The 27,839-nt window shown below is 36.4% G+C and overlaps 5 protein-coding genes across 11 annotated transcripts; 2 read left to right on the top strand and 3 right to left on the bottom strand.

Annotated features, from left to right (window-relative positions):
• Positions 1 to 40: 40 nt before the first annotated feature.
• On the top strand, positions 41 to 5,536 carry LOC111780259 (CRS1 / YhbY (CRM) domain-containing protein). Of its 3 annotated transcripts, none has more exons than XM_087119403.1 (11): positions 41 to 1,156; positions 1,317 to 1,776; positions 1,860 to 1,990; positions 2,571 to 2,921; positions 3,027 to 3,183; positions 3,281 to 3,573; positions 3,664 to 3,723; positions 3,825 to 4,017; positions 5,018 to 5,062; positions 5,227 to 5,307; positions 5,412 to 5,536. In XM_087119403.1, exons 1-8 carry the CDS (start codon positions 86 to 88, stop codon positions 3,861 to 3,863), a joined length of 2,562 nt encoding a protein of 853 aa, XP_086975529.1. In that variant the 5' UTR covers positions 41 to 85; the 3' UTR covers positions 3,864 to 4,017; positions 5,018 to 5,062; positions 5,227 to 5,307; positions 5,412 to 5,536. The 3 variants fall into 3 exon arrangements, with proteins under 3 accessions (XP_086975529.1, XP_086975528.1, XP_086975530.1); XM_087119402.1 differs by having other exon boundaries at positions 5,141 to 5,307; XM_087119404.1 differs by lacking the exon at positions 5,018 to 5,062.
• Positions 4,388 to 11,456, bottom strand: LOC111780264 (uncharacterized). 3 transcript variants are annotated; one of them, XM_087119406.1, is made up of 9 exons: positions 11,334 to 11,454; positions 8,268 to 8,398; positions 7,885 to 8,018; positions 6,762 to 6,844; positions 6,548 to 6,669; positions 6,303 to 6,467; positions 6,097 to 6,187; positions 5,281 to 5,485; positions 4,388 to 4,684 (listed from the first exon to the last, which is right to left on the bottom strand). In XM_087119406.1, the coding sequence occupies exons 2-9, from the start codon at positions 8,287 to 8,289 to the stop codon at positions 4,679 to 4,681; spliced, it is 828 nt and encodes a 275-aa protein (XP_086975532.1). In that variant the 5' UTR covers positions 8,290 to 8,398; positions 11,334 to 11,454; the 3' UTR covers positions 4,388 to 4,678. The 3 variants fall into 3 exon arrangements, with proteins under 3 accessions (XP_086975532.1, XP_086975531.1, XP_023516384.2); XM_087119405.1 differs by lacking the exon at positions 4,388 to 4,684 and adding an exon at positions 5,056 to 5,220 and having other exon boundaries at positions 11,334 to 11,456; XM_023660616.2 differs by lacking the exon at positions 4,388 to 4,684 and having other exon boundaries at positions 5,056 to 5,485; positions 11,334 to 11,453.
• Positions 9,826 to 15,559, top strand: LOC111780260 (putative transcription factor bHLH041). The gene is made up of 7 exons (XM_023660611.2): positions 9,826 to 10,770; positions 10,866 to 10,971; positions 11,061 to 11,075; positions 11,168 to 11,230; positions 11,300 to 12,052; positions 12,166 to 12,543; positions 12,980 to 15,559. Exons 1-7 carry the CDS (start codon positions 10,424 to 10,426, stop codon positions 13,046 to 13,048), a joined length of 1,731 nt encoding a protein of 576 aa, XP_023516379.1. The 5' UTR covers positions 9,826 to 10,423; the 3' UTR covers positions 13,049 to 15,559.
• A 222-nt stretch (positions 15,560 to 15,781) lies between these two features.
• LOC111780263 (DNA repair protein recA homolog 3, mitochondrial) lies at positions 15,782 to 24,409 on the bottom strand. Of its 3 annotated transcripts, none has more exons than XR_015413592.1 (9): positions 24,127 to 24,409; positions 23,836 to 23,893; positions 23,357 to 23,568; positions 18,939 to 19,026; positions 18,474 to 18,646; positions 17,905 to 18,051; positions 17,338 to 17,472; positions 16,989 to 17,049; positions 16,214 to 16,352 (listed from the first exon to the last, which is right to left on the bottom strand). XR_015413592.1 is itself a non-coding variant. In XM_023660615.2 (8 exons), exons 1-8 carry the CDS (start codon positions 24,181 to 24,183, stop codon positions 16,023 to 16,025), a joined length of 1,200 nt encoding a protein of 399 aa, XP_023516383.2. In that variant the 5' UTR covers positions 24,184 to 24,408; the 3' UTR covers positions 15,782 to 16,022. The 3 variants fall into 3 exon arrangements, 1 of the variants encoding a protein (XP_023516383.2); XR_015413593.1 differs by lacking the exon at positions 16,214 to 16,352 and adding an exon at positions 16,416 to 16,611; XM_023660615.2 differs by lacking the exon at positions 16,989 to 17,049 and having other exon boundaries at positions 15,782 to 16,352; positions 24,127 to 24,408.
• Positions 24,410 to 24,933: 524 nt separating this feature from the next.
• LOC111780265 (small ribosomal subunit protein bS16m/bS16c) lies at positions 24,934 to 27,377 on the bottom strand. The gene is made up of 3 exons (XM_023660619.2): positions 27,139 to 27,377; positions 26,933 to 26,978; positions 24,934 to 25,366 (listed from the first exon to the last, which is right to left on the bottom strand). The coding sequence occupies exons 1-3, from the start codon at positions 27,269 to 27,271 to the stop codon at positions 25,156 to 25,158; spliced, it is 390 nt and encodes a 129-aa protein (XP_023516387.1). The 5' UTR covers positions 27,272 to 27,377; the 3' UTR covers positions 24,934 to 25,155.
• Positions 27,378 to 27,839: the final 462 nt, after the last annotated feature.

Below are 27,839 nucleotides of genomic sequence, written 5' to 3'. Positions count from 1 at the left end.
TTAAAAAAAAAAAAATTCCATTTTTCAATCGATAATTTGGGCGAGAAGTGACGCAATTCAGCTTCGGCTTCAGCTTCCTGTCGCCATGGCGCTCTCGCCATTTTTAACCAATCCTTCTTCTTCTTCTTCTTCTTCTTCTTCTCTTCTGCATTCTTCATCGCCATCGTTCTGCTTTTTTCTTCGCCATTCTGAAAGCCCGTCTTCAATCTTCGTCGCACCTCTTCGATTCAAAATTCGTTGTTCTAACAACGCAATCGAAGTTGAAACCCAACCACCCCGTCGAATCCGAGTGGATTTTGAAGTAAAGAAGAAGCGGAAGCCCAGGCCCAGCTTCCTCGAGCAAATTCGCCATAAGTGGTCGACAAAACCGACTTCCTCAAGAGATAAGTTCCCCTGGCAGCAGCAAGAACAAGAGCGAGAGCAGAAGGAGGAGGAGAAGGAGGAAGAGGAAGAACGGATTGGCTATGAAGCTTCTGTTTCAATTCGCGATTCAACGACTAATGTAACTCAAGAGGTTCCTATAAGTCGCCCAATTTCGGCCCCTTGGGCTCACGGTAGCAAATCCAGAAATTCGCAGTTCGATTTCGAACCTAAAACGCCAGAAAAGGTGTTTAATGAGATATCCGAGGATTTTGCTGATGATTCAAGTAATCGCTACGCAATTACGAGAAGTTTTGACGATATTGCTTCTCCTGGTGGAAAATCGAATGGAGAAATTAGTGAACGTATTGATGAAATTTCAGTGGAATTTTCGGAAGACGAGGAGGAAATTAATCCTGTAGATCTGAACGTCCTGCCGATTACTGAAAAACGTTCACCGTTGAGCAAAAAATTTGTACGTTCTGTGAGTTCTGATAATGATAGCAATGGTCGAGTTGATTTTCCATGGAAGAGAGAGCCGCGTAGGGATTCTGAAGAAGTTGATCAGAGAAGCAGCAAAACATTATTGGCTGAGAAAACGCTTCCTGAGCACGAATTGCGGAGGCTCAGGAACATTTCTTTGAGAATGCTGGAAAGAATTGAAGTGGGGGTCGCAGGTATAACTCAAGAACTGGTGGATACCATTCATGAGAAGTGGAAGGTAGATGAAGTTGTCAAGTTGAAATTTGAAGGGCCTCTTACTGTCAACATGAAGAGGGCACACGAGACATTAGAGGTCAGATTTCAACCCTAAACCCTAGACATTAGAACTCAAAGCATTGTTGTTGTAGTTCTATAGCTTATCGGTTCTTGCAGTATTGTTCAGTATGTTGTTGGCTTAGATTTGAATTACTAAATATGTGGGTGCCTCACATAGGAATGTTTTTTTGTATCAGAATAGAACTGGCGGATTGGTTGTATGGAGGTCGGGTAGTATGATAGTATTGTATAGGGGAATGACATACCACCTGCCTTGTGTTCAATCTTATGCCAAACAAAATCAAGCTAAAAGTTGTACATTGGATGGTTCAAAGAATGTAGAATATGATTCTAACACGGTCGGAACTACGAGTACAATTGTTTCCGGTGCTTCGAAGCATACCAAGACGTTATCTGAAAAGGAACTCGCAGAGTTGAGTGATCTGAACCTTTTGTTAGACGAGATAGGTCCGCGTTTTAAGGATTGGTCAGGCTGTGAGCCATTGCCTGTTGATGCAGACCTGCTTCCTGGTATAGTTCCGGGATACAAACCTCCAACTAGAATTCTGCCTTATGGGGTAAGACATTGCCTCAGGGACAAGGAGGTGACTGCTTTTCGTAGACTTGCAAGAAAAATGCCTCCACATTTTGCTTTAGGTACATTCGTCTGATTGTATGCAAGTGCGCACGTATTCTAGGTAATAATGTGCTTGTTAAAATCTTTTATTTGATTCTCACAGGAAGGAATAGACAACTGCAAGGTTTGGCCAATGCTATGGTGAAGCTATGGGGAAAATGTGCAATTGCAAAGATTGCTATAAAACGAGGTGTAGAAAATACACGTAATGAGAGAATGGCAGAAGAACTCAGGGTAAGGCATAATAATCTATGCTTGTTGAATTAAAACATTGTGAAGACTATATGCAAATATCAGTGTACTTGCACATGTTTGTAGCTCAATTCTTTTCTAGAAAAGTTTGGAATGTTTATCCAGGTGAGTTATTGCTAAAATCTTGTAATTTTTAGGCGTTTTGGGCATTCTATAATCATGAAGGTTTACTTTGATTAACTGCAGTCATCTGTATTAGATGAATATATAGCTATCAGAGATGCATCATTTATATTTATCTTCATGTTTCTATGTTCTTGATAGCTTTCTAACTGGCTCTAAGAACTTGAATTGTGTACTTTGTTTTGGATCTACTGGCTCTAAGAACTTGAATTGTGTACTTTGTTTTGGATCTACTGGCTCTAAGAACTTGAATTGTGTACTTTGTTTTGGATCTATTGGCTCTAAGAACTTGAATTGTGTACTTTGTTTTGTTCATAGCTTTCTAACTATACTAACATTCATCTGATTCATTTTGAAACCTTGCTACTAAACAGGTCTATGAACTTGGGAACTAAAAAGTTTGAATAGCTACTAAACAGGTTATAATTCATGCATGCAGATATTGACAGGAGGAACGCTACTCTCTAGAAACAAGGAATATATTGTTTTCTATAGGGGCAACGATTACCTGCCACCCACAATCACAGATGCATTGAAAGAAAGGCGGAAGCTAGCAGATCTTCAGCAAGATGTCGAAGAGAAGGCACGACAGATGGCTTCAACTTCAGTTGAGTCAAAAGTGAAAGCTTCAAATGCTCCATTGGTTGCTGGTACACTTGCAGAAACCATTGCAGCAACTTCTCGTTGGGGAAGCCAACAAAGTGGTCAAGATATTGAGACTATGAGAGAAGATTCAGCTTTAGCAAAACTTGAATATCTAATTGAAGATCTCAAGAAGAAACTAGCTCTTGTGAGTAACATAATGCACTAAATGACTTCTAGAGGTGAACGAATTGTGATGCTAAAATTTCTGGCTTGACATGTATCTTTAACTGTGTGTCAATGTTGCTTACAGGCAAAAGGGAAGGTAACAAAAGCTGAGAAGATTATAGCAAAATTGCAGGGGAAGAAAGAACCAGCAGAGCTTCCCACTGATTTGGAGACCATAACCGATGAGGAACGACTTCTATTCCGTAAGATCGGTCTGAGTATGAAACCATATCTGCTCTTAGGTAAAAAAAAATAAATAAAAAATTCCTTCCCAGTTCTAAATATCCACTTTTCCATGTGGAAAGATTTTCAAATGTGACCGATCGATCATCCTTTTAGGGAGGCGTGGTGTTTACGATGGCACCATTGAGAACATGCACTTGCATTGGAAGTTTAGAGAGTTAGTAAAGATAATTGTGAGAGGAAAAACTCTACAACAAGTCAAACATATAGCAATCTCTCTGGAAGCAGAGAGCGATGGAGTGGTGGTTTCTTTGGATAAAACTACTAAAGGCTATGCGGTTATCGTCTATCGTGGGAAAAATTATACCCGTCCTGATGCACTGAGGCCTAAAAACATGTTGACAAGAAGACAGGCATTGGCTCGATCAATCGAACTACAGAGACGTGAGGTAACGTTTATAAGTTAATACTGAACTTGTATGTTCTCTAGGACTATCTAAACTGTTGCCTTATATGTACTACTACCTTTTCTTTGCTAGGCACTGAAGCACCATATTTTAGATTTGGAGGAAAAAATTGAGCTGCTGAAGGTTGAGCTGGTACGACCGTGACTTCTTTAATTTCAGTAATGTGGTGATTTATGTTACTTAGAATGATCACTATGCTCTTTCTCTCTCATTTGTGTTACTTATGAATTCAGGAAGAACGGAGAAATGGGAAATGGCTCTTGAAAGATTGACATTCTTTTCTGGTAGAACCACTGAAGTGTTGTCATGTGAAGTTGCTTTGAAACCGGGCAACTAGTCATTATGAGAATGACACTTTTGGTTTGCAGCAGTGAAGTACAAATTTCCTTTCATTTTGGAGCAAACGAACATTATTTCAAGACAAAGGTACGAACACATCCTAACGTTATTAGTAGATCCAGATATTGTTAAAGATCATCTTTAGTATTACAGGAGATAAGCACGTGCGACTGCTTTTGCCACATCAATATCATAATTTCTTTTTCCCTAGCAATTTAGATTAACTTATTTCCCCCTCTAGCTCCTGCCATATAGATAGGAATAATTATTCGGTCTGTGATAATATGGAAAAATAAATTTAAACCAGTGTTACGTTTGGTCTAATTGCTTCGGGTTAACATGCATCTGTTTGTTTAAGTTTGCTTAAAAGATTGAATGGGATGAGGGTATAACAGCCCAAACCCACCGCTAGTAGATATTGTTTTTTTTAGGCTTTTCCTTTCGGACTTTCCCTCAAGGTTTTTAAAACGCGTATGCTAGGGAGAAGTTTCCACATCCTTATAAAGAATGTTTCGTTCTCCTCCCCAACCAATATGGGATCTCACAGTCTACCCCTTTCAGGGCTTAAGGTCAGTTCCTCTCTTCCATCGATGTGGAACTCACAATCCACCTCCCTTCGGGGCCAACGTCTTCACTGGCACTCATTCTTCTCTCCAATTGATGTAGGATCTCAAAATCCACCCCCTTCGAGGCTCAACATCCTCGATGCCACTCATTCCTCTCTCTAATCGATATGAGATCTCAAAATCTACCCCTATCAAATTAAAACCAAAAAAACCAATAAAAATATAGATTTAATTGCTTCAGTTAACATGCATTTCTTGGTACAGTTTTCTTTAGTTTAACATTGAATAATAATAACTCAACCATTTGTTGATTTGGTTAGTTTCATGCCATCATATGAGCAAGGTGAACTAACAAATGGGATCGGCTTAACCCTTTGGTTATCATTTGTAATACCCTACATATATAATGGTTATTAACCTTGAACAACAAATGGACCTCTGTATTGGATTTATTACTATATTCATGCCTATGATGGGAGGTTCTTTTTTTTTATTTATTATTATTACTTCGTCTATATTAGGAGATCAGATTTGGAGCTCAAGAACAAACACCATGGAGTTAAAAGGTGAAGAACATCTGCTTGTTGAAATATGATTCATACTAAAGTTATGCTCATTGCATTTATTTCATAAAAAACTAGCAGCATCATTAAACCCAAAGCATCATAGATCAGCCGTCATGTGGGTGTGGAAGATCTTGAGTATGATCTATCACTTCACCTGTCTGCAGAAGATGAGAGGCTGATGAGCTTTTACAAGTCAATGGCTTATCGGTAGAGTTTACCTTATCTATCTCTTTGTCCTGCTGAAGGTTAGTCTTGATGAAGTTCAAAATCACCGTGGCTAACTCTACTTGATGTGATTCTGCTGTGTAGTTGTGATCAGCTCCTTCTAAAATGTGTAATTTATGATTAGGAATGATCTTATCGAACTCTCGAGCGTCGTTGACTGGAATTACTGCATCTTCAGTTCCATGGACTGTCAACACTCTGTACAAACATCATAAGTTCATCACTAGTTAAGCTATTTTTCTCCTTCAACCTGAGAATTATACATTTCTATATGATATAATTGATATGGTGGCAAGGAAAAACAAATATGATTGGCTGATGATCATAAAGACATATATCCTATATATCTCTATAGTGAATTTCAAGTTAAATAATGATCATAAGATTTCTTTACAAAACAAAAGAATGCATGGAAAAATACGAAAAAATATGGGTATGTATATTTTTAGACAAACCCATTACACTAAGACCCACAGAAATCCCTGGTAGCTGTTGTGAAACTATGTTTATGAAAGGAGTGGAGTAGCCGAACATATAGCCATAAAAGCTATTTCAATAGCGGCCTGAAAAATGACTATACGAACCCAATAGTCATGTACCAAGAATTTTTAGTTGAATCAAACTCAATAGAGTACAAAAGGCAAGCAAGAATTAAATTAAATACGTTATAATTACACCATCCATTTAGACATAAGCTTAAAAATTTATGGATTAAACTTACCTGCATTCTTTATCGATTTGAAGACACATACGTTATAATTACACCGTCCATTTAGACATAAGCTTAAAAATTTATGGATTAAACTTACCTGCATTCTTTATCGATTTGAAGACACAGTTGGCTCATATTAGTATTTAGACGCTCCATCAAACTTTCCGTTGTCACTCGATAACACTTACCTAAGAAAAAACAAGTTATCTTTTAAATTTACAACAGACAAACATGATATCAATGTTTCAAATTAAAAACATTTGTGGCAGCTAATCAAACTAACAACCATTTTAACACACAAACCTGTTGAATCCTTAACATCAACAAATCCTTCCTTATCCATCCCTTGTTCATAATTTTCTCCCAAGCTTTTCTCGATGCCTGTTGTCAAATCAAAACGTCCAGAAACATTGACAACGATATCGACATCCTTATACTTGGAAGCATAAACCAGCACGTCATCAGCTCCTGAAACTCACAAAGTAAATATCTGTAATATTCAAATGGAAAAAAGAAGAGCCTTTGTGAGGGGTCAGGTCAGGGGAGACCTTTGCTATGCCCAATGATTGCACAAACTGAACGATTTGCTTCGTTGAAATATTGTACAATGGCATGCAGTTCATCAGCCTCACCCTCGTAGTTACCAAGCTGAAATGAGCCATCACTTTCTCTGATGGTTTAAGTAATCAAAGATTGAGCCAGTTAGGAACCAAACAAGTTCAAAATCTACACAAGTTTCTAACCCATTTCCACAAAGCATACCCATTGCCAGAAAAGTCGAAACGAAAGGAACTGATTCCTTCTCTATCAAATGCTGCAGCAAGGTTCAACACAACTTCATCATCCTGAAAACAACAAACCCACAAACTCTAATGATTAATGTTTGTCTCCAACTTGGACCCTAAACCCACTGCTAGGAGATATTGTCCTCTTTGAACTTATACTTTTAAGGTTCCTCTCAAGGTTTTAAAATGTGTCTGCTAGGGAGAGGTTTTCACACCCTTGTAAAGAATGCTTCGTTCCCCTCTCTAACTGATGTGGGATCTCCCAATCCACCCCCCTGGAGGCTCAATGTCCTCGCTGACTGTAATAGCCAAGCCCACCGCTAGCATATATTGTCCTATTTGGGTTTTCCCTTCTGGGTTTTTCCTCAAGGTTTTAAAACGCGTCTGCTAGGAAGAGGTTTTACACCCTTATAAAGAAGAGGTTTCCACACTCTTATAAAGAATGTTTCGTTCTCTTCTCCAACTGATGTGTGATCTCAAAATCCACCCCCCTTGGGGACCCAATGTCCTCACTAATTGTAATAACCCAAGCTCACCACTAGCAGATATTGTCCTCTTTGGGTTTCCCCTCAAGGTTTTAAAACGCGTCTGCTAGGAAGAAGTTTCCACACCCTTATAAAGAATGTTTCGTTCCCCTCTCCAACTGAGGTGGGATGTCACAATCCACCCCCTTGGGGGCTCAGCGTCCTCGCTAACTGTAACAGCCCCAAACCCACCGCCAGCAGATATTGTCTTCTTTAAGCTTTCCCTTCTGGGTTTCCCCTCAACGTTTTAAAACGCATCTATTAGGGAGATGTTTCGATCTCACCCTTATAAACAATGTCTCCTTCCCCTCTCCAACCGATGTGAGATCTCACACCAAATAAGGCTACGTTAGGGAGTGATTTAGGATTAAAACCCAACTCCAACCTAAGATTTTCACGTTCAAAACACCATACAAGTGTTATGTGAGAAAACGCATGTAGAATGTGTTTAGCTGACAGGATCAAGAAGGAAGCACTTATAACATAAACAATTAATGAGTTTTAACAACATCAAAGGGACAATCGAAACAAAGTATAGAAAAACAATTTTGACATGAATGCACAAGAGAGCCAGACCTTTGATGACATATATCCATGACAGAGGATAACAATGTGAAGTGATCCAGCTTCATGTAGTATTCCCACAAGCTTTCCACCAGACTTCCCGTTTACAATCACCTTCTTTTCTCGAGGCACTGTGGCTTGTTTATCTATGCAATTTCCAAAATTAACAAAATCTATAAGTAAAAAATAAGATAAAGGGTTCTTTCTAATACTTTTCAAGTGCTTAGAAACACTCTTTTTGCCGTTGAAACGCTTTTCAGAACACTTACAAAGTCATTTCAAATAGTTCAAACCCTAAACGTTGAAGAACTCCAAAATCCAACAAGAAACTTAGACTAAAGCCTATCAATGGCATGGGATTTAGGAAATTAAAGAGGATGGCAGTTTATAAATACCTGAAGAAGCTTGTGAAGCCATAGCAGTTTCCAGTTTCTTGAAGAACAAAGTTACAATGTGAAATGGAAGGAATGGTCTTATTTTTATACTCCTTTATCATTGGAGATTCTCCCTTTGCCCTTTGCCTATCCTGAAACGGAGAAATTTTGGATAAATAAAAATAAAAATAAAAATAAAAATAAAAGGAATAAAGAAAGCTAAATTTTTACCTTTTGTTTACTTAGACTAAATTTATCGAATAATTTTAACAAATTTGATACTCTGTTAAAAACTTTCTTTAAAAGAGAAATGTTGTTAAAGTAGGTTTGAATTTATTAATATTTAAAATGGAGAAGAACTCCATTGTTTATAGAGTTTTTAAGGGCATTGTGGGACTTGTGGGCTTAGTTCACATTTTGACCAAATTAGTGAACCTTCTTCGGGTTCATGATCAAATCAACTAGTCTACACCTCACATTATTTAATTTATGTCATTCTTAAAAATATATTTTTAAATTTATTTATTTAACATATTTATATTTTGAACCATTTTTTTTAATACAAAATACAAGCTTGCCAAATTTTCTATTAAAAAAAATAATAATAACAAAATAAATATATTGGTAAACCTTCAAGGTTCAAGATGTAGTTATCGATTTAAGCTCTATGTTGAAATATATATTTTTTAATAACATTTAATAATATATAGTAAATACTCACTATATTGAATGTTGAATAATTTCTTCTTCATTAGCTGCCAAATTAGTCTTCTCCAAATTGACCTTCCCCAAAATTAAGAGTGAGATTGAGTTTTTGACAGATTATTTTTAATTTCTAATTAATATTGAGAAAATTACATTTTTAAATCTAATTTCTGCTATATGAAATAAATTTAAGTGATTTAACCAAACAAAAATAAATAAAATTGAATACTTACAATTTAAAGTCAATTATAAAATTGTTCTTCCATTTCATTATATTGAGCACGATATGCACTTTTTTTTCTCAAATTGAAATTTTAACTTTATTGTACTAAAAAAATTATTCATATAAATTTAATTACTTTACTTTAAAATATGACAATTAGCTTGTTCTAAAATAAAAATCCTGGCAATACTTGCTAGGACTAAAATAAAAAATATATATATATATATATATATATATATATATATATATATATATATATATATATATTATTTAAAAAAAAAGGAAAAGAAAAAGAATACTTAATCATAAATTGGTCAAACATAAGGCAAGTGACAAAATTAAATCAAAATAAATTTGAATTCTATTTGGGTGTTAAATTTTTAATAAATATTTATTATAATATCTACTCTTTTTTTTTTTCATAAAAAATGAAAACTTTAGATGTCAAAATAAAATAATTATAAAAAAAAATTTAATTATAAGTTTCTCCCGATTAATTATTAATTTTGTATCTAATAAATTTCTAAATTTTTTAAAAATATTTCATATGTCTTTAATTTTTCAATTTTTTTTGTTTAATGGGTTTTAGACATAAAAAGAATATAAAATTCATACATAAATTAATTGGACATAAAATTAAAATAAAGAAAAAAAAAATAATGAGTTAATGAAAAGGACAAATGGTTAGAGTATTATTTAAAAACCCTTCAAAGGGAGGACTTTGACCTACTACTTTTCCGAGCTTGAAATAATCAAATCTATATTCTCTCAGCTCATATCTTAATCTTAGCATTCCATTCTTGAAAAGGTCACTGTTTATATTTCTCTCAATCTTTGCCTTCAACCTCTATTACTTTTCAATCAAAAGCCCCCACATCTCTCCATTAAATCTGTTGGGTCCGGTCCCCTTCTCTCTCTCTCTCTCTCTCTCTCTCTCTTCTGAACCCTTATTTTAAAGCCACACCATTCTGGCTTCCCATTTATGGCTACCAAAAGCTATACCTCCTCCCAAGCTTCTAATATTATTCTCCTTTTTCACATCAAACCTTCCAGAAAGTTTCATACATACAGACTTGGAAATGTCTGGTTTCACGTGTAGAGACCTTATGAAGATGAAGATCAAATGGGATTTTATGCAACAAAGGGAAGAAACCAAGCATGCTGGTTTAAATTAGAATTCCCATTCTTCTCTCCCTCTCTCTCTCTCCCTCTGTCCATTCATCAGTTTTCCATAACATAGCCTCTTATTATGGAGATCGCATTCCACCTCCATGAAAGCCATCGCCATAGCTTTCTCCAAACTCTAATGCACTCTTTTGGCTGCACTTACATTTGCCTCTGGTCTTATTTACCTCAACCATCCAAGTCTCTGATCTCTCTACCTCTTCTTTCCCTTTTGTATTTTCTTCTGGGTTTTGGTCATTTTGTGCTGATGCGTTTTGGTTGTTTTATGGACATGACATGCAGCTGCTTGAGGTTTTTGGATGGCTTATGCGTACAGGAGATTGAAGTACAGACATGTTCTTCATCTGCTGGGAGTTTGGCTCAGCTGCTTTTTGAGGAATATAGGCAACTAGAATTCAGTGTTGAAGATGGGTAATTAATTTACATTCTTTTGTTTGGGTTTTTTTTATGTAAAATGGAGCTAGTTTTGTTATATAAGTGGCTTTGTTTTATGCATATATATATAGGCTTGTTCCAGGACTAGCACACAAGCACAATGATCCTTGTCTGAAGTTGGAGGATTCCCAGCTTCAAACTTATGCCTCTGCTGATATACAGAGACAGTTTTATCTCGTAAGTTCATAAGTTCAAGAGATTAGTGTTTTGGTTTACTTCAAACATTGTTAAATCTTATGTCTTTTTTTCTGGTTTTGTTTGTTCAGGCAGCAAGGATTCAGGTTGGTCCTTACATCCTATGGGAATGATTTCATTGATTACTTTTAACGTCTAAATTTTCAGCCTAACATTTGGGAGATGATTATTATTACAGGCTTCGATCTTTTTGGGGAGCATCAATGGAGAAATTGAGCTCGGTTTCTCTAATGTTTCTCAGGTGAAAAGAATAAAGCCTTTTGAGATCTCTACCATATTCAAAAGCTTAAACTAATGATTATCAGTTCAGGTTGACATGCAGATGATAATAAACAACTTGTTACCTGGTGATGTTGTTGGTCCCAAGATTCCTTTGGAGCTTCCTCAGCCAGCAACAAAACTAAAATTGATCCCGAGCCCGAGTCTGAGCCCAATCCCAAACCCGAACCCGAACCCGAACCCGAACCAGCTTTCATCTTCTACTTCTTCCTTGAGATCACAGTCAATGGACAGCCCTGCAGAGTGCTCTTCTCTTCTGCTTAATGCAATTCAAACCACTCCCCATATTACAGAGCCCTTCACAGCTGACATTCCCATTCTGCCAAGCCAGCATCAGCACTCCATGGACTCCATTTTTGCCCAAGCAAGAAACCTTCAGTTCCCCACGCCAGAGGCCTTAGATGAAGCCATGACAAGAACCATTCTAGCTGTTCTGTCTTCGCCAGCCGGTTCATCTTCCTCCTCTATGCATAAGACTTTAGAGGGGATGATTACTCCAAGCTACCATTTGAATGTAAAAGCCAGTGCATTCAAGAAATATGCTAGAGTACTAACCCCGACTACGGCACGGTTGAATCAAAACATGAGCACCAGGCAAAGCTTGCTCAAGAGATCATTAGCTTTCATGAGAAACTTGAATCTCATGAGGCTTCGGGAGCGCATGCCAACGACAAGTCGACCAACGAGCTCACAACTACACCATGTGATATCAGAGCGGCGGCGGAGGGAGAAGCTCAATGACAGCTTTCAAGCATTGAAATCTCTACTCCCTCCAGGAACTAAGGTTCAATCTTTTGCCTGAAAATCTTTACAATTACTTAAAAACGCTTAGAAAGTCACTCATCCTCACATTTGTTAGACAATTTCAGTTTGAATAATGGAATTTGTATAATGCAGAAAGACAAAGGATCAGTGCTAACAACTACAAGGGAGTATATGAGTTCTTTGAAAGCTCAAGTGGCTGAGCTTAGTCGAAGGAATCAACAATTGGAAGCACAGCTTTTGCAAAGTGCAAAAGAAGAAGAAACAAGTGTTTTTCCCCAAGAAGAAAGATTCAGAGTTGGAATTTCACAAGTTTCAGAGTCGACATCAGAAGGCCAAATTATAGATTTGCATATAACAACTAGAGGAGAATCTCCATTGACAGACATGGTCATTGGAGTTCTTGAGTTCTTGAAGCCGCTTAACAATGTGAGAGTTGTATCCATGGAAGGCAACACCCAGTTAACACCTTCAAGTTCTACTAACCACCTAAATTTGAGATTAATCATTGAGGTAATTAGGCATTAATTAATACTTAGTTTCTGCAACAAAAATAAGCAAACTTGATGAAATCCTAAGTGACAGAAAATCAATCAATACATCCACAATAATCCAAACCCCTGCATCACATCAGAATGATAATCCATTCTATCATTAATCAAAAAGCATCAAATAAAAAACATATTCTTCATACTATTATTACAAGTAGGACAACCTCAGAGTCAGAGATGCTTCCTGTAACAAAGTTGTCAATTAAGAAAGTGAGTAGGAAAGTGCAATTAATTTATCTAATCATTTTTCATTTAGAAAGATAATATCCATTAGGAAATGGGAAGGAAAGTGGGGGTAAAAGAGCAGGTAGATAAATGAAGTCAGATAAAGAGAAAAACGAAAAACTTTGTCTTAAAATTTCTACTTTTCTTACTTTTCTTTTTCCTTATTGAATTAGGAGAATGAATGGGACGAGTCTGCCTTCCGGGAAGCAGTGGAAAGGGTTGTATCTGACCTGGCTCGGTGACAACAGAACCAATCACTATCTCGAATTGGTCAACTGCTCAGTTGATCTCCACCACTAGTTTTTTCCCCCCCTATATTTATTGTATTATATTATTATTTTTTTAATGAGATATAGATTAGTGGTTTTATTGTTCCTTTTGTTTTTCTATCTCCTTGCTTAGGATAGTCTGGCAAGTTTTGTTCTCAATATCAAGAACCATTTACATGATGTTAAGACAGCAAACTTCTTCATTGTATCTTCACAACAGTATTAATATTTGATCTTGACTCCTATAAGCCAAAAAGCCTCTTGAAAACATAAGTTTCGCTATACTTTCAATTTTCTCTAACTTCCAAACAGCCCTCTTGAGACAATTAGACCTCTCATCTCGTTGAAGCCTCCTTATACCTATGTCTATTTCTCTTCTCTCAAGCACATCATTTATCTAAATTCAATCACAGAAATCTGTGAGTCTTCTAATCGATATGAGGCTATATCATATCCACAACAATCACTTTACTTTCAGATGAATATCAAAGACTAAATCAATATGTTCAAAGTGCTAAAAAAAACACAAAATAAAGACCCGAATTGTAACTAATTAAGGTAGATCAATGAATTGCATATTTACAAAGAAGCATGGATACAAGTACACCACACAAAGACGACATGACATGACACGACACGTTACTTTTATAAAAAATCTAGGCCACAGACATGAGTCACATAACGATAATATGTTTATTAGAATTGAATTTGTAAAAGTATATATCATTTTTACACCAAAAGAAAATTCTGAGTCAATAATTTATGCATTTTTCGCTCCCCTCCTTTTTTTTATCCTATATTACTATGTGTTAGCGTTAAATACCAATCTAACAGATGTTGTATCTATATTGGTTATGTACAACAAGTGTCCAACACATTTATTGGGCTCACAACATCCAAAATGTGTCGGAGAGTCCAAGTGTCCAACACGCCAAACTAAAGTATATATACTTCTTAGCATATTTACGTATTTAGAAAGCTAAGGTTCTGGATGCTACAAGACAGTTGAGTTTCCAAAAGTAGCCGTCGCCCAAATTGACTGCAACTTTTAAGGGAGTATCATCGTCAATATTCCTCTTTCAAGATCCACCTACCAATGCAAGACTGAATCTTTTACCTGTTCGGCTTTTTGGGCTTTCCACAGACTCAATGGACAACATTATTGAACAGCCTTTTTAATTAATGGGGTTGTGCTTTCATCTTGGCTGCAAGTTCTGATCTTAATCTTTTAACTATTTCTCATGGGCGAGTCAGAAAAGGCTTGGAGACGGCAGTATTGACTGTCGATTTATCAATTGCAATAAGTGTCATCATACGATGAGATATATACTCTTGAATATGAACGTAACTTCCTATGAACCTTCCAAATAATATTTGATATGAACTATTTTCTGCACAATCGTTACCCAAACTTTATACAAAAAATAATGAATAAAGAACAAAGAAAAATTATATTTTAAAAAATTATATTTTAAATTAAATCTAAAAATACTAAAGGAGCGTTTGACTAAGAAGCCTAGATTTAACATTAGAATTGTATAGATAATAGATATCTAATTGTAGACAGGACCAAGAAGGGGCCTGAACATGATTAGAGAATTGGGGTTGTGACGCTGTTTTGGTGAGATCAGCTCCAATTATTTTATTCTAAGGATCAACTTGGTTTAAAGAAACGGTGATGTGGTCGACTGTACCAAGTAGTAGGTTTTGGGTTTTTGAATTGACTGAGGCGACAAATAAGATAGTTGGTCAGAAATTTGGGTTAATGGAAGTGGGATTACTTTACTATTATCCCTTGTATTCACAACTTGAATGAAATTTGTTAGGTTTATTGACCAGATGGGTCCTCCTGAATTTCTTAGGAGCTTTGGAATGGTGTCGGGGCTAGCAGGCCTACTAACATGAACAAGTCTAGAGCCCATTATCCACTTTCACATCATGCAAATTTGAGTTTTAAAGCATAAATCAACTATTTTTTTAATTCACGAGTTGCTTCTTAATATGACAATACATCTTTACCAATTATTTTTAAACACAACATGAGTTGTATAGTCAAATCAATATGCGCAAGAAAGAAAATCCATTCCAAACAAGCACAAAATTAGAAGTCAAGGGGAAAATTAAGTTCTATATTTAATCACGAAGCATATCTATAATATCCATCTAATTACTCCACTTTTTAGGAAAAAAATAATTATCTCTAAACTTTATTTACATTTTTACCTCACTATGGTAAATAAAGTATTAATCAGACATGTTCATTAGATTATCCAATTCAAACTTAAAGATGAATTCAATAGCATGCCACGCAAACATTTTAGCAATGTAGAAACTAAATAGAAGCACAGCACAGCATTTTGTGATAATAGTCAAAGCTTTCTATTTTGAGGTTAAAAGTTTGGGTCTAAATATATTATATAATGCAAAAAAATTATCTAATTACGAAGATAAATCTATTTAAAAATTATCTAATAATGATTAGCAGCATTACCTTTGAATTCAACCAGCATCCTTGAAACATCCCAGCTGCATCCCGAGAGGCCAAGACGTCACCTCTTTACTGTACAAAACGGGCGGCCTTGCTAGCAAAAGCATGAGAGATTAGTTTTCTTACATAATTGCCTTAAGAGATTATCATGTAATATGATAATCTGTTTCTTTTGACTCCAAATAAAGCATATGATGTTAAACATTGGACCTCCGATCACCATCACTAATATGTGTCAAATAAGTTCAATAACAACATTTCAAAAGCCTTTCCAATTTGCATAGTAACTCAGGAAAACAACCCCAAAGAAATCGATTTTGCATCCGGTCGCAATGCAACTATCATCAATGATTCTTTCACCTATTTGGAATGACTTTTTTAGGGCTTAAAAATACATTTTTCACTTAAGCATACTTTTTAAGCCATTAGAAAGTTCTTTCAAACATGCTCATCTTCCCATCATACAATCGCAAAATCTTCTTCCACAGCATGAGCTTCCTCGCTTTTCTCCACACAAAGTAGCTTCTCCCTGAGCTTAATAATAAATTCTTCCCTAGCACTTTCATGCTCATTTAGAAACCTTTTTAGGGCATCTTTTCCACGGAAACTCTGACCATTGAAACTGTAGTTCGAACCAGCCTTCGAGATGAATTTGTGTTTCAACCCCAAATCAATAATCTCTGTTTCCCGACAAATTCCCTTGCCCAATTCCAGCTCAAATTGAGCGCTTCTAAATGGAGGAGCCAGCTTATTCTTCACAATCTTCACAAGAACTTGACTACCTACCGTCTACAAGTGAAAGCAGATCAGAAGTAGATCGAGACCACAAAATGAGAACAATTCTGAATAAGGATTGTAAAAGTGAAGTGTTCAAAGATTGCATCAAATACTAGACCGAGTAATTTAAGGAATGCAAAGAGTACAATATCTTTTTTGCTTCATAAAACAAATGCAGAATACAAAATCAACTGTTAGCATATCTTTTAGCCTCCAACCCGTGCCAACCCTCAAAAAGTGCACCAATGTCATCTAGCTTTGGAATATGCTACTACAACAAAACGGAAAGAGCATATTTAAAATGACTTTTTAAGTGAACGTGTAAAAAGAAATATTTTTAAGAACTTAAAAAGTCAAATAAGCACAAATAAGCACAAGTAAGCTCCGTCTCGTTTGCACACACTCTCTTTCTCTCCTTTGATTCTCCCTCTTCAACAAATTTCCCACTCCCCCTAAGTAAATATCATATATATCTCGCTCTTTCTCTCTACCCTCTCACTCTGACCAAGTCTTTCCCTCTCTCCATCGCTCACCAAGTCTCTCCAAAAAAAAATTCCGTACTCCTTGCTCAATCACACTAAAATTAAAAATATAAATATAAATAAATGAACGAAGGTTACTCAAACACAATCTAAGCAAATAGGCTACCTCAATGCATTTGTGAAAGTTTGGCAGTTCTAAAGTAGGATGATCATGCGGTTCATAAAAACTGTTGAGATAATAAAACCACAGGTCAGAAGATCACGTCCAATTAATTAAGGACTTCTTTGAAAAGCACAAATAAACACACCCTTATAATTTTTATTAGAAAACCAGTAACCTCTTAGAAAGATACACAAATGGTACAGTTTAATGTATACTCATCCTGTAGTAGTTCATGCAAACAAGACCGCGCGGAATGTAATTGAATTTAACCACCAGTTAAAGTAGCCCATCGAAATTGTGAAGCCACGATTGAGATTTTTTTAAATTTGTAAACTATAAATCAAATTTATACCTCATCAAGCTTCTTGATAAGTCCTATACTTTTAACGTTTAGGCGCACTGAAGCATAGGATTTTAATGCATTTCCACCACAAGTAACTTCCGTCGGGCCACCAAATCCTTCAAAAGTTGAAATGTTTGACCTCACCTGAAGATAGACTCAAACATGAATGTATTATTTCTCAACAAATATCTTTTATCTCATGGAAGTAAAATGTAGGAAAAGATACTTCGATGCCCTGTGCAGATGCATTATAATATACACCAATGCGTGCACCACTGGATATATACAGTTGGGTAATGAACCTCGGAAAAGAATGTTAGAATGGGTGATGAGTCATAAATTAGTCAAAACAGACCAACAAGCAACGAAGCAAAACATGATGACTCTCAAAAACATAAAAGTTAATGGACGTTTTAATAAGGTTAATCAATCAATACAACGATTATTGGGTAGCATGGCATAACCTAAATATTAAAAGGAAAAGGCTCACAAACCGCATATATTCATTGAAGCAATAACAATAATTAATTATATCTTCAATCCGTGCCATTAAGAAAAGTAGTAGACGAAACTTACCTGATTAATAAATACCAAAAGTGTTTGTGATGATGATAAAGAGTGAGTCAGTTTTCTAAGTGTCTGACTCATCAGTCTAGCATGCATTGCCATATGAGAATCACCCACTGCACCATCAAATTCATTCTTCGGAACAAGCGCAGCTACCTATCATAATGCAAATTTCGTTGTCAAAATAGCAATTAGAACATGGATAATAACTGATCATAAATGCTTCCCACTGATATGCATCACAATTATGTGCTGGGCATCGCAGTTATGTTTAGGGCTTCACATACCAAAAGCTTTATCCCTAATACTGACTGAAATGAAACTAGAAGGAAAAAGAAACGAAAATAAATTGTGGTTTATGGCGCTAGTAGAATTTATTCAGAAACTATATCTGAGGATGAAAATAGACACCATGGATATGTTTTAAGAACACAAAAACAAAAGTTCTCCTACTACTGCAATCAAAAAAGTTCTATTCTCTCAAACCAGGGAAAAGAAATAATATCAAACTCTATAAAGGTATCCTTACGAGACCCATATGCATTTCAAATTCAAACCACATAAAAAACATAACATACACTGTCAACAATAACAACGTCAACGGAACCACGCCGAATTAGGGTGTCTACAAGGCTTAGAGCCTGTTCGCCAGAATCTGGTTGTGAAAGAAGCAGCTTACTGGTGTCCACCCCAATAGACTTAGCCAGTGCTGGATCAAGAGCATGCTCCGCATCAATGAAAGCACAATAACCTACAGCAGAAAAAAAATGTTTAAGAGAATGAAGAAGAGCAAATACGTAATCCCAGAGAAGAAAAATTATAACACAAGAAAATCTACATATGTCAAGCATAGCACTTATGTTCTTGTTCTGTCTTCTATCGTGAAGTGATTGGATCACAAATTGTAACATAAGCTAAAGGGACAAAACACATTCAACAGGGTTGAGGATGCAGCTTTGGTGCCATTTAGTAGTATGTGTTATAGGCAAATTATTTATGCTTAGAGGGAGTGAAAAAGTCCCAAGACAGTGCATGAAGAAAACCTCCTTCCTTCTGTGATTCAGCAATTACATGCAGTGCAAGGGTTGTCTTCCCAGAAGCCTCTGGACCAAATATTTCCACAATGCGTCCCTGAAGAGATCTCGAGGTCAAATCACATATGAGATGTTCACACCTTAAATTATATAAAATAATAGGTTAGTTATATGTCATTTCTCGTAAGACTATAAATATAGCCCAAAAAAAGCATAAACAAAGTTGACTTCTTGTTTCAACTAAACTAAATTTAAAGGTATAAAATGTAAATCCGCAGACCAAAGGAAAATTCAAGTGAGATTTCCTACTTTTTACTTCCACTTCTATCCTTCCCAAACCATATAAACCGAAAGCTTGGTACATGGGAAATAAATCTTCATGGCCTTTGTGAGACTGATCTCAAAGGACGCTACATTGTTGAGGTTCAAAGGCATTAATAATGGATGTTGTATGGTGGCCAGGCAAGGAGTAAAGCCAAGAGAAAAAAACGGGAGGACAAGGATGACTTTCCTAGTAACATATCTTCTAAGAAGGGACACGACTTTGACGGTTTTTATCTGTCGGTCTCAGTCTAATCTATTTCTAATACATATTTACCCGTGATAATTGGATCAAACAACCGAACTTTCTATTGAGCATTTCATAGACAGTGGGGCTGAATGTTGAGACTTAAGCTTACATTGTGCTTCAAAAGTAATACCCGATAGGCCTTGTTGAGATATGATTCAAAGTATTCAAAATGAATATGATTTGAAGTAGTTGAGATACGATTCAAATATTCAAACTACCAAGATTTTAGGAGATTTTAGGAGATTGTTAGTAGATTTGAATTTATCTAGATTTGCATGATTTACTATTTATGGTCCAGTGTATTAGCTATAAATACTGGAATTGTGTAACCCTCCAAGCATCAAGTCAGTAGACATTAATAAAGCACTGCAGCTTCTATCTATTCTCATCTATTCCTATCTCTTTCACTATCCCTTTTTCCAACAATTTTGGTATCAGAGCCAGGTTCGTTCGACACGAGGGCGAGTGATTATTTTCTTTCACAAAACAAAAATGGCAGTAGCTGGTTTTTCTTCCTCTGCACCGTTGTTACCAATATTTAATGGTGAGAAATACGAGTGGTGGAGCATCAAGATGAAGACCTTGCTCAGATCGCAGGAGCTATGGGACTTGGTGGAGCACGGGTTTGCTGATGTATTAGAACCCACAATAGAAGAAAAGGAGAGACTAAGAGAAACCAAGAAAAACGATGCCAAGGCTCTATTCATTATTCAGCAAGCAGTTCATGAGACTATTTTTTCACGAATTGCAGCAGCAACCACATCAAAGCAGGCATGGTCAATTCTACATAAGGAGTTTCTAGGAGACTCAAAGGTCATGACAGTGAAATTGCAATCTCTAAGACGTGATTTTGAAACTCTACTCATGACGAATGGCGAATCAATTGCTGATTTTTTGTCAAGATCAATGGCAATAGTCAGTCAGATGCGTACCTATGGAGAGAAAATTTCAAACGAAACAATTGTTGCAAAGGTGTTGAGAAGCTTGACTCCAAAGTTTGACCATGTGGTGGCCGCCATAGAAGAAGCTAAGGATCTATCCATACTCTCCGTTGATGAACTGATGGGCTCGCTTCAGGCTCATGAGGCAAGAATCAATAGAGCATCAGAAAGAAACGAAGAAAAGGCACTACAAGTGAAGGAGACAACCAATAACGAAAGAGAGAATATTCATTTAGCAGGTAGAAGTCGTGGAAGAGGAGGATTTCGCAACTTCCATGGTGGTCGTGATAACAGTTGGAGAAGTGATGGACAGAGACAATTCAATGAACAAAGGAATGTCATACAATGTTACCATTGTAGAAGGTATGGTCACACAAAATCTGATTGTTGGTATAAAAATCAACAAATGAATTTTGCAGCAGAGAATGAAGAAGAAGAAGAAAAGTTGTTTGTGGCGTGCATGGATACTAATCCGGAAAAAGGTAGCTTATGGTTTGTTGATAGCGGATGCTCGAACCATATGACAGGCACCAAATCCTTATTCAAAGAGCTTGATGAGACGCAAAAGATTAAGGTGCAACTTGGAAATACAAAAGAGATGCAAGTTGAAGGAAAAGGTACAGTGAAAGTCGAAACCAGTCACGGTAAGAGAAAACAATTAGATAATGTTCAATTTGTACCTGATTTAGGGTACAATTTATTGAGTGTTGGACAATTGATGACTAGAGGACACTCAGTTCTATTTGATGATAACACATGTGTCATCACAGATAAAAAATCAGGCCATAAAGTTGAAATTGCCATGACTTCAAATAAGATGTTTCCACTTGATGTTTCTAACATGGAGGATTTTGCTCTTACTGCTAGCATGAAAGATGATTCAACATTATGGCATCTCAGATATGGACATCTTCATATGAACGGCCTGAAAATACTTAGGGATAAAGGTATGGTTTTCGGATTACCAAGAATTGACTCAACTAATTTATGTGAAGGATGCATTTATGGCAAGCAGACTAGGAAGTCCTTTCCTGTTGGAAAAGCTAAAAGAGCTTCACATTATCTAGAACTAATTCATGCTGATTTATGTGGGCCAATGCAAACGAAGTCCTTGGGTGGAAGTATATACTTTTTACTATTCGTTGATGACTATAGTCGCATGAGCTGGGTTTACTTCCTACAACATAAGTCAGAAACTTTTCAGAAGTTCCAGATTTTTAAAGCTATGGTAGAGAACCAAAGTGGCTGTCACATTAAAGTTCTTCGCACAGACAGAGGTGGCGAGTTCATATCTAAAGATTTCAATCTCTTTTGTGAAGAAGAGGGCATCCAAAGGGAATTAACAGCTCCCTACACTCCAGAACAGAATGGAATCGCTGAACGAAAAAATCGAACTATTGTGGAGATGGCAAGAAGTATGTTACAAGCAAGGAGACTTCCAAACCAATTTTGGGCCGAAGCCGTAGCAACATCTGTTTATCTATTAAACATCTCACCAACAAAGGCGGTTATGAATCGAACTCCTTATGAAGCATGGCATGGAAGGAAACCATCTGTAAGTCATTTACGAATCTTTGGTTGTGTTGCTTATGCTTTGAAACATCCTCAAACTCGTCAAAAGCTTGATGAAAAATCTGAAAAATGCATTTTCATTGGCTATTGTACTCAATCAAAGGCATATAAACTATACAACCCCGTTAGTGAAAAGATTTTAGTTAGAAGAGATGTAATATTTAATGAAAACGTGAGTTGGGATTGGAGTAAAGAACAGGAGCAGCAAAAGATTACAGTTGAAGTTTCCCCAAATGAAGAGACAAGGGTCAACTCTAGTGCATCTCCCAGTGGATCCACTGCAACACAAAGTGTGTCAAATTCATCATCTTCAGCATCACTTAATAGCAATTCTTCTCTTGAAGAACTTTCGGATGAGACACCTCCAAGGAAGTATAAATCTTTAGCTGACATATATGCATCATGTCAGTTTGCTCTTACTATTTCAGACCCTATGAATTATGAAGAAGCAACTGAAAAAGAAGACGGGAAGAAAGCCATGGTAGTAGAGATGCAGTCCGTTAAGAAAGATGGAACATGGGATATGGTTGACCTACCAAACGAAAAGTTTTATGGAGATTTACAAGAAGAGGTTTATGTAACACCGCTAGAGGGATTCATAAAGGAAGACAAAGAAACAAAGGTATACAAGTTGAGACAGACATTGTACGGGTTAAAGCAGACATACTTACGAAGGCCTTGTCAGAAGAAAAACTCTGTACTTACATCTGCAACTTTGAATCATGGGGGAGTGTTGAGATATGATTCAAAGTATTCAAAATGAATATGATTTGAAGTAGTTGAGATACGATTCAAATATTCAAACTACCAAGATTTTAGGAGATTTTAGGAGATTGTTAGTAGATTTGAATTTATCTAGATTTGCATGATTTACTATTTATGGTCCAGTGTATTAGCTATAAATACTGGAATTGTGTAACCCTCCAAGCATCAAGTCAGTAGACATTAATAAAGCACTGCAGCTTCTATCTATTCTCATCTATTCCTATCTCTTTCACTATCCCTCTTTCCAACAGGCCTCACAGTTGAGGAAAGTGAAAAGAGAAATTGGCTTGAAAGAAAGGATTTAACATAAAATGATGGTCAACTCCTACCTAGAATTGAAAATCTTAAGAGTTAGATATCATGAAATAAAAAACATTTTTAGTTTTCCAAGATTAAGATATACTAATTTTACAAAATGAAAATTAAATCCGCGAAACATTGTCGAATGAAATAAACATGGAAAATATGTTTTCGTTGATTTCTAATCGATTGTGAGATAGTTCTAAAATCCCCAAACATATGACAGTTAAAGATTCCGTGAATGAGTTCAGGATTTCAAGCACAAACTTGCAAATTACCTTTGGAAGTCCACCAGTTCCAAGTGCTATATCCAGGGCAAAGGAACCTGTTGATACCACAGGGACGTGATTAGAACAGACAGACTGACCAAGCCACATGATAGAGCCCTTGCCAAAAGATGAGGAGATCTGATCAAGGGCTTTTCGAAGAGCAACCTCTTTCTTCGACACATTCTCTTCAAAGCCACTACCAGACTTCAACTTTCTTCTACCTGCTAATCCAAAATAGAAAAAATGAGATAGCTACATAGACTCCAATAAAGCTCCTGAAGAAGGAAACTTTAACAGATTAAAAATAAATTAACCATCAGAAGTTGGATTTATATTCCCAAGAGGAATTTTAAAGCCGAATTCAGAATCATTGAAAGAAAAAGCGATCGGCATTCACCATCAAACTTAGGATCAATTCCAATTTACTATAGCATGAAAATAAGGCTCCATTTTCAATATGATGTAAATTCAAAAGTAACATTCAGAACCTTTCGAAGAAAATCCGTTAGTTTGATTAGATATTCCGGGCATTAGGCTCCAGAATCCCTGCACATGTAACAAACACCAGCTCAATCTCAGCATGCTCCTCACAAGAGAGAAAGAAATACATCGAACAATTAAAATTTCAAAAGCACAAACTACAAAACCAACAATCTACATCTTCAGTGCACATTTCTATCGTAACATCATAAGAAACATCATACTGAGGCCGTAAATGCGAGCATGAGCGAAATAAAGTAAAGCAGAAATCAATATAACAATCATAGAAAGAGAGAAACCTTGTGTTTGAAAAAGGAGAAATTCAACGGAGACGCATTCCGAAGAAGCCTCGCCATATCACACCAAGGGAAAGAAGTTTCCTCGGAACAAAATTTGGAGAACAGCTTAATGAAGTTCCACAACTAAAATGCTAGGGTTTTCATGGTTGCGCACGTAGCAGAGTGAGAGGAAGGAAGAAGATGAGCAGGTGGAGTTGCGGCAGACGCAAGTAGCTGAAGTGAGGCTTCTGGCTTCGCTCTTCCCTCCGCGAGGATCGAAATTGGCGGGAAAATCGAGATATGAAACGATGAGTTAAAAAACGAGGACCCATCTGAAATATAATGGGCCAAGCCAGGTTTAAGGGACATTTAAGGCCCATTAAAAACCTGGTCAAATTACAAATTTAACCTCTAAATTTTTAATTTTTTTTAAAATTAAAATTTTAGGTTTTTAATAGCCACAAACAGTAAATTTATATCTAACGAGTCAACTAAATAAATAAATATTTATTTATTTATTTATTTATTTCATGAAACCTTTTCAAGATGCTTGAATTTTAAATTTTTTTTTAACAATTCTTAATAAAAATAAAAATAAAACACAGTTATTTTCACAATATTTGAATTTTTTTTATTAAAACACTTAATAAAAATCTACTTTCAAAATTCCTCTATCAAAATTTTAAAAACATAGCAAACTTTTTGTCAAAGAAATTTGTAAAATATACTTTCAAATATTTGTTTTTTTTTTTTTTTTTTTTTTTGTTAAATGGTACACATAATATAATTTAATTTTAAATATGGTCGAGATAATTGCTTCACACAAAATGAGTCAAAATATTGATATACAATTAAAAAAACAAATTATCTAACCAAGCTCAACCTTACATTTCTAAACATACGCTTTAGAAACTCGAGTTTATACTTCCAGCCGATCATCAACTTCATGGATTTCAGAACTCTAGGGTTCATGATTCCGAACCCGTGCCCCAACGGGTCTAGGTTCATTTGACGTTTGTGTCAAATTCTAGAGATTTTTCTAAACGAAAACTACGAATCAGCATTGCCATCTTTGCTACTGGAATCATCAGTTGGCTTCTCTGGAGACACGATGCGTCCGCTCAGAGGATCGACAACACGAGTATCACGTGGTCCACCTTTACGTGCCATTGCAACCATTGGAGGGGGTGGAAGTACCCCTGATCTAAAAAGAATACGTTGCACGGGTTCTGAAGGCTGAGCACCAACTGAAAGCCAATACCTAGAAGGAAGGGAGAGTGTGATGAGTGAATGATTAGTATGAATGACGAGGTTATTGCGTGTACGAGTTCGAAATGAATACTACCACAGTGAAACAGCAAAAAAGCTTATGCAGCAAAATAATCTAAATCATCCAATCTCAGGTTATGGCAACTCTTTTTGAAATATAGGAGCTTTAAAAGAAGAGAGGTGGTAGGTGTTGCATAAAATGATACTCCATGAAGCAGCCTAAGACAACCGCTAGCATATATTGTCCGCTTTAGTGCGTTACATATCGTCGTCAGCCTCACGGTTTATAAAACCCGTCTGCTAAGGGAGGTTTTCACACTCTTATAAGGAGTGCTTCGTTCCTTTCTCCAACCGATGTGGGATCTCATAATCCACCCATCTCGGAGGCCAGTGTTCTTGCTCGCATACCGCCCGGTGTCTGGCTCTGTTACCATTTATAACAGCCCAAACTCACTGCTAGCAGATATTTGTCTGCTTTGATCTGTTACGTATAGCCGTCAGCCTCACAGTTTTAAAACGCGTCTATTAGGGAGAGGTTTCCACTTTCTTTTGAGGAATGCTTCGCTCCCCTCTCCAACCGAGGTGGGATCTCACACTGCATACTAGAACTCCTTACAATGGTCAATCGAGACAGCAGTTTGACAACTACCTTACACAAAAAAGTGCTCTTTACTATATCCATAGAAGACTAATCTACTCAAAAAGAGCTGCCCAAGAATTCAAAGCAATCAAGGAATTGGGGGAATATTAACCTGATAGACTCTAAGCCACAAAGAGACCAGAGACGAAACTCTAAATGCCTAAAATTTATACCTGATGGTTTGCTTTTATGCATAGCATGAGACCGTACAATACGAATTATCTTCCAAGATAATGCTTCGTCTTAGACGTGTTATCCTCTGTTCTGTCTACTAATCATTAATCAGAACTTGAATTAGAAATGCAAAAGGTAGCAGAGGTAGCAGACCAACAGAAGCAAAACAAAATAGTTATTAAACAGTTTCTTTGGTTCCACGGTGCTTGTTTTTCCAATTATGAAGCGTGGCTAGGCGATCCTACTCACACTTTTACCACTAAACTATATCCGCTACAATGCAATTAAGGAGCAACCTAATTACTTTATCAAATGACTCGATGCTCTAAAAAAGTAAGGATTTCCTCATCGGCTCCATCAACTTGATAGCCAGATCCCCTTTTCCATTCTTTCTTCATCACCATTAGCAAACGTAATCACCACAATATCCAAAAGCTTGGGTTATCAAGAAAATATAATCACTTCTCAACCATCCAAACCTTTTTTTCATACTTTGATTCATAAGGTGCAAGATTTGAACTGTTAATAAGAAATGGTATAGAAAACAGTATAGCATGAATTTGGAATTAGGACCTCTTGTTTCAATAGCACTTTGCTTCATCACCAGACCTTACAGCTTCAGCTAATTTGTTTGTTAACTTACCTAATTAAAACTAGTATTAACAATTGCAACGCAGCGTTTAAATTCAAGAACCAAGCAGACTTTAGAATGAAGTTAGCTACAATCCAAAAGCAATCACTTACTTCACTCTTTCAAAATTAAGTCCCATTCGTTTACCACCATCTTGACCTGCAAAAAGATAAAAGAAAAACTCAAACCAAGGGAGAAAAACAAAACAACGTTCAAATCAAGAATCTAAATTCTAACACGCAAGCTAGCAGGAGTAATCAATCACATTTTTTCCAGATAAACAAACAGATAGAAAGTTAAAAATATCAAATGAATTAACCTGGCAGGGGATTATAGTAACCTAGAACCTCCAGATGCTTGCCGTCCCGGGGAGATCGGCTATCGGCAGCCATCACCCTGTAAAACGGCTTGTTCTTACAACCAAATCTCGACAATCGAATTCGAACCACCATTTTCGAGCTGGTAAAACCCTGCAAAAATCTTGCAAATTCGCCAAACTGAAATGACGACTGATTCGTGAACAGAACTGGCACCTTCACTCCGGACTGGCTAGGGCTCCGGGTTCTCTATCATTTTACAATTCGGGTCACATATGGGTCCAACCCGGTATAGGCCCAATAATCTGTTATTAGGCCCATCACACCAAGGTTGCCGTCCGAACTTCGTTTCGATCTTGTACGCCCATCCTAAACAAGCCCATAAAGTTTGTCGTTGAAATAATAATATTTATTTTTAAATATAAAACTCATTTTCGTTTTTTTTTTTTTTTTTTTTTTAATTTCAATCCCTACAAAATATAAAAATAACTTTTTCTGGTCTTTTAACAACTTAAAAACACATTCATTACGTATCATCGTCAGCCTCACAAATCAAAACGTGTATGTTAACCTTTATAAAGAATGTTTCATTTCCCTCTCCAACCGACGTGGGATCTCACAATCTACTCCTTGGAAGCCCAGCATCCTCGCTTGCACACCGTCTAGTATCTGATTCTAATACAATTCGTAACAGGCTAAGTCC

The sequence above is a fragment of the Cucurbita pepo genome, chromosome 18, assembly GCF_057944985.1.
Source record: "Cucurbita pepo subsp. pepo isolate OVF chromosome 18, ASM5794498v1, whole genome shotgun sequence".
Taxonomy (NCBI): domain Eukaryota; kingdom Viridiplantae; phylum Streptophyta; class Magnoliopsida; order Cucurbitales; family Cucurbitaceae; genus Cucurbita; species Cucurbita pepo.
This window is presented reverse-complemented; position numbering and strand designations above follow the sequence as displayed.

Coding starts and splice junctions, on each gene's coding strand:
- LOC111780259 (XM_087119404.1), top strand. CDS start 86: ATGGCGCTCTCGCCATTTTTAACCAATCCTTCTTCTTCTTCTTCTTCT. Junction 2,922..3,026: donor TCAAGAAGAAACTAGCTCTT/GTGAGTAACATA, acceptor TGTTGCTTACAG/GCAAAAGGGAAGGTAACAAA. Junction 3,574..3,663: donor TCGAACTACAGAGACGTGAG/GTAACGTTTATA, acceptor TTTCTTTGCTAG/GCACTGAAGCACCATATTTT.
- LOC111780264 (XM_023660616.2), bottom strand. CDS start 8,289: ATGGCTTCACAAGCTTCTTCAG. Junction 6,188..6,302: donor TGATGTTAAGGATTCAACAG/GTTTGTGTGTTA, acceptor GTTTTTTCTTAG/GTAAGTGTTATCGAGTGACA. Junction 5,486..6,096: donor CAAATCGATAAAGAATGCAG/GTAAGTTTAATC, acceptor ATGTTTGTACAG/AGTGTTGACAGTCCATGGAA.
- LOC111780260 (XM_023660611.2), top strand. CDS start 10,424: ATGGAGATCGCATTCCACCTCCATGAAAGCCATCGCCATAGCTTTCTC. Junction 12,053..12,165: donor TACTCCCTCCAGGAACTAAG/GTTCAATCTTTT, acceptor TGTATAATGCAG/AAAGACAAAGGATCAGTGCT. Junction 12,544..12,979: donor ATTTGAGATTAATCATTGAG/GTAATTAGGCAT, acceptor TTATTGAATTAG/GAGAATGAATGGGACGAGTC.
- LOC111780263 (XM_023660615.2), bottom strand. CDS start 24,183: ATGGCGAGGCTTCTTCGGAATGCGTCTCCGTTGAATTTCTCCTTTTTC. Junction 23,569..23,835: donor TAACGGATTTTCTTCGAAAG/GTTCTGAATGTT, acceptor TTGGATTAGCAG/GTAGAAGAAAGTTGAAGTCT. Junction 18,647..18,938: donor TGAATCACAGAAGGAAGGAG/GTTTTCTTCATG, acceptor TTTCTGCTGTAG/GTTATTGTGCTTTCATTGAT.
- LOC111780265 (XM_023660619.2), bottom strand. CDS start 27,271: ATGGTGGTTCGAATTCGATTGTCGAGATTTGGTTGTAAGAACAAGCCG. Junction 26,979..27,138: donor TTACTATAATCCCCTGCCAG/GTTAATTCATTT, acceptor ATCTTTTTGCAG/GTCAAGATGGTGGTAAACGA. Junction 25,367..26,932: donor CTTAATTTTGAAAGAGTGAA/GTAAGTGATTGC, acceptor CCTTCCTTCTAG/GTATTGGCTTTCAGTTGGTG.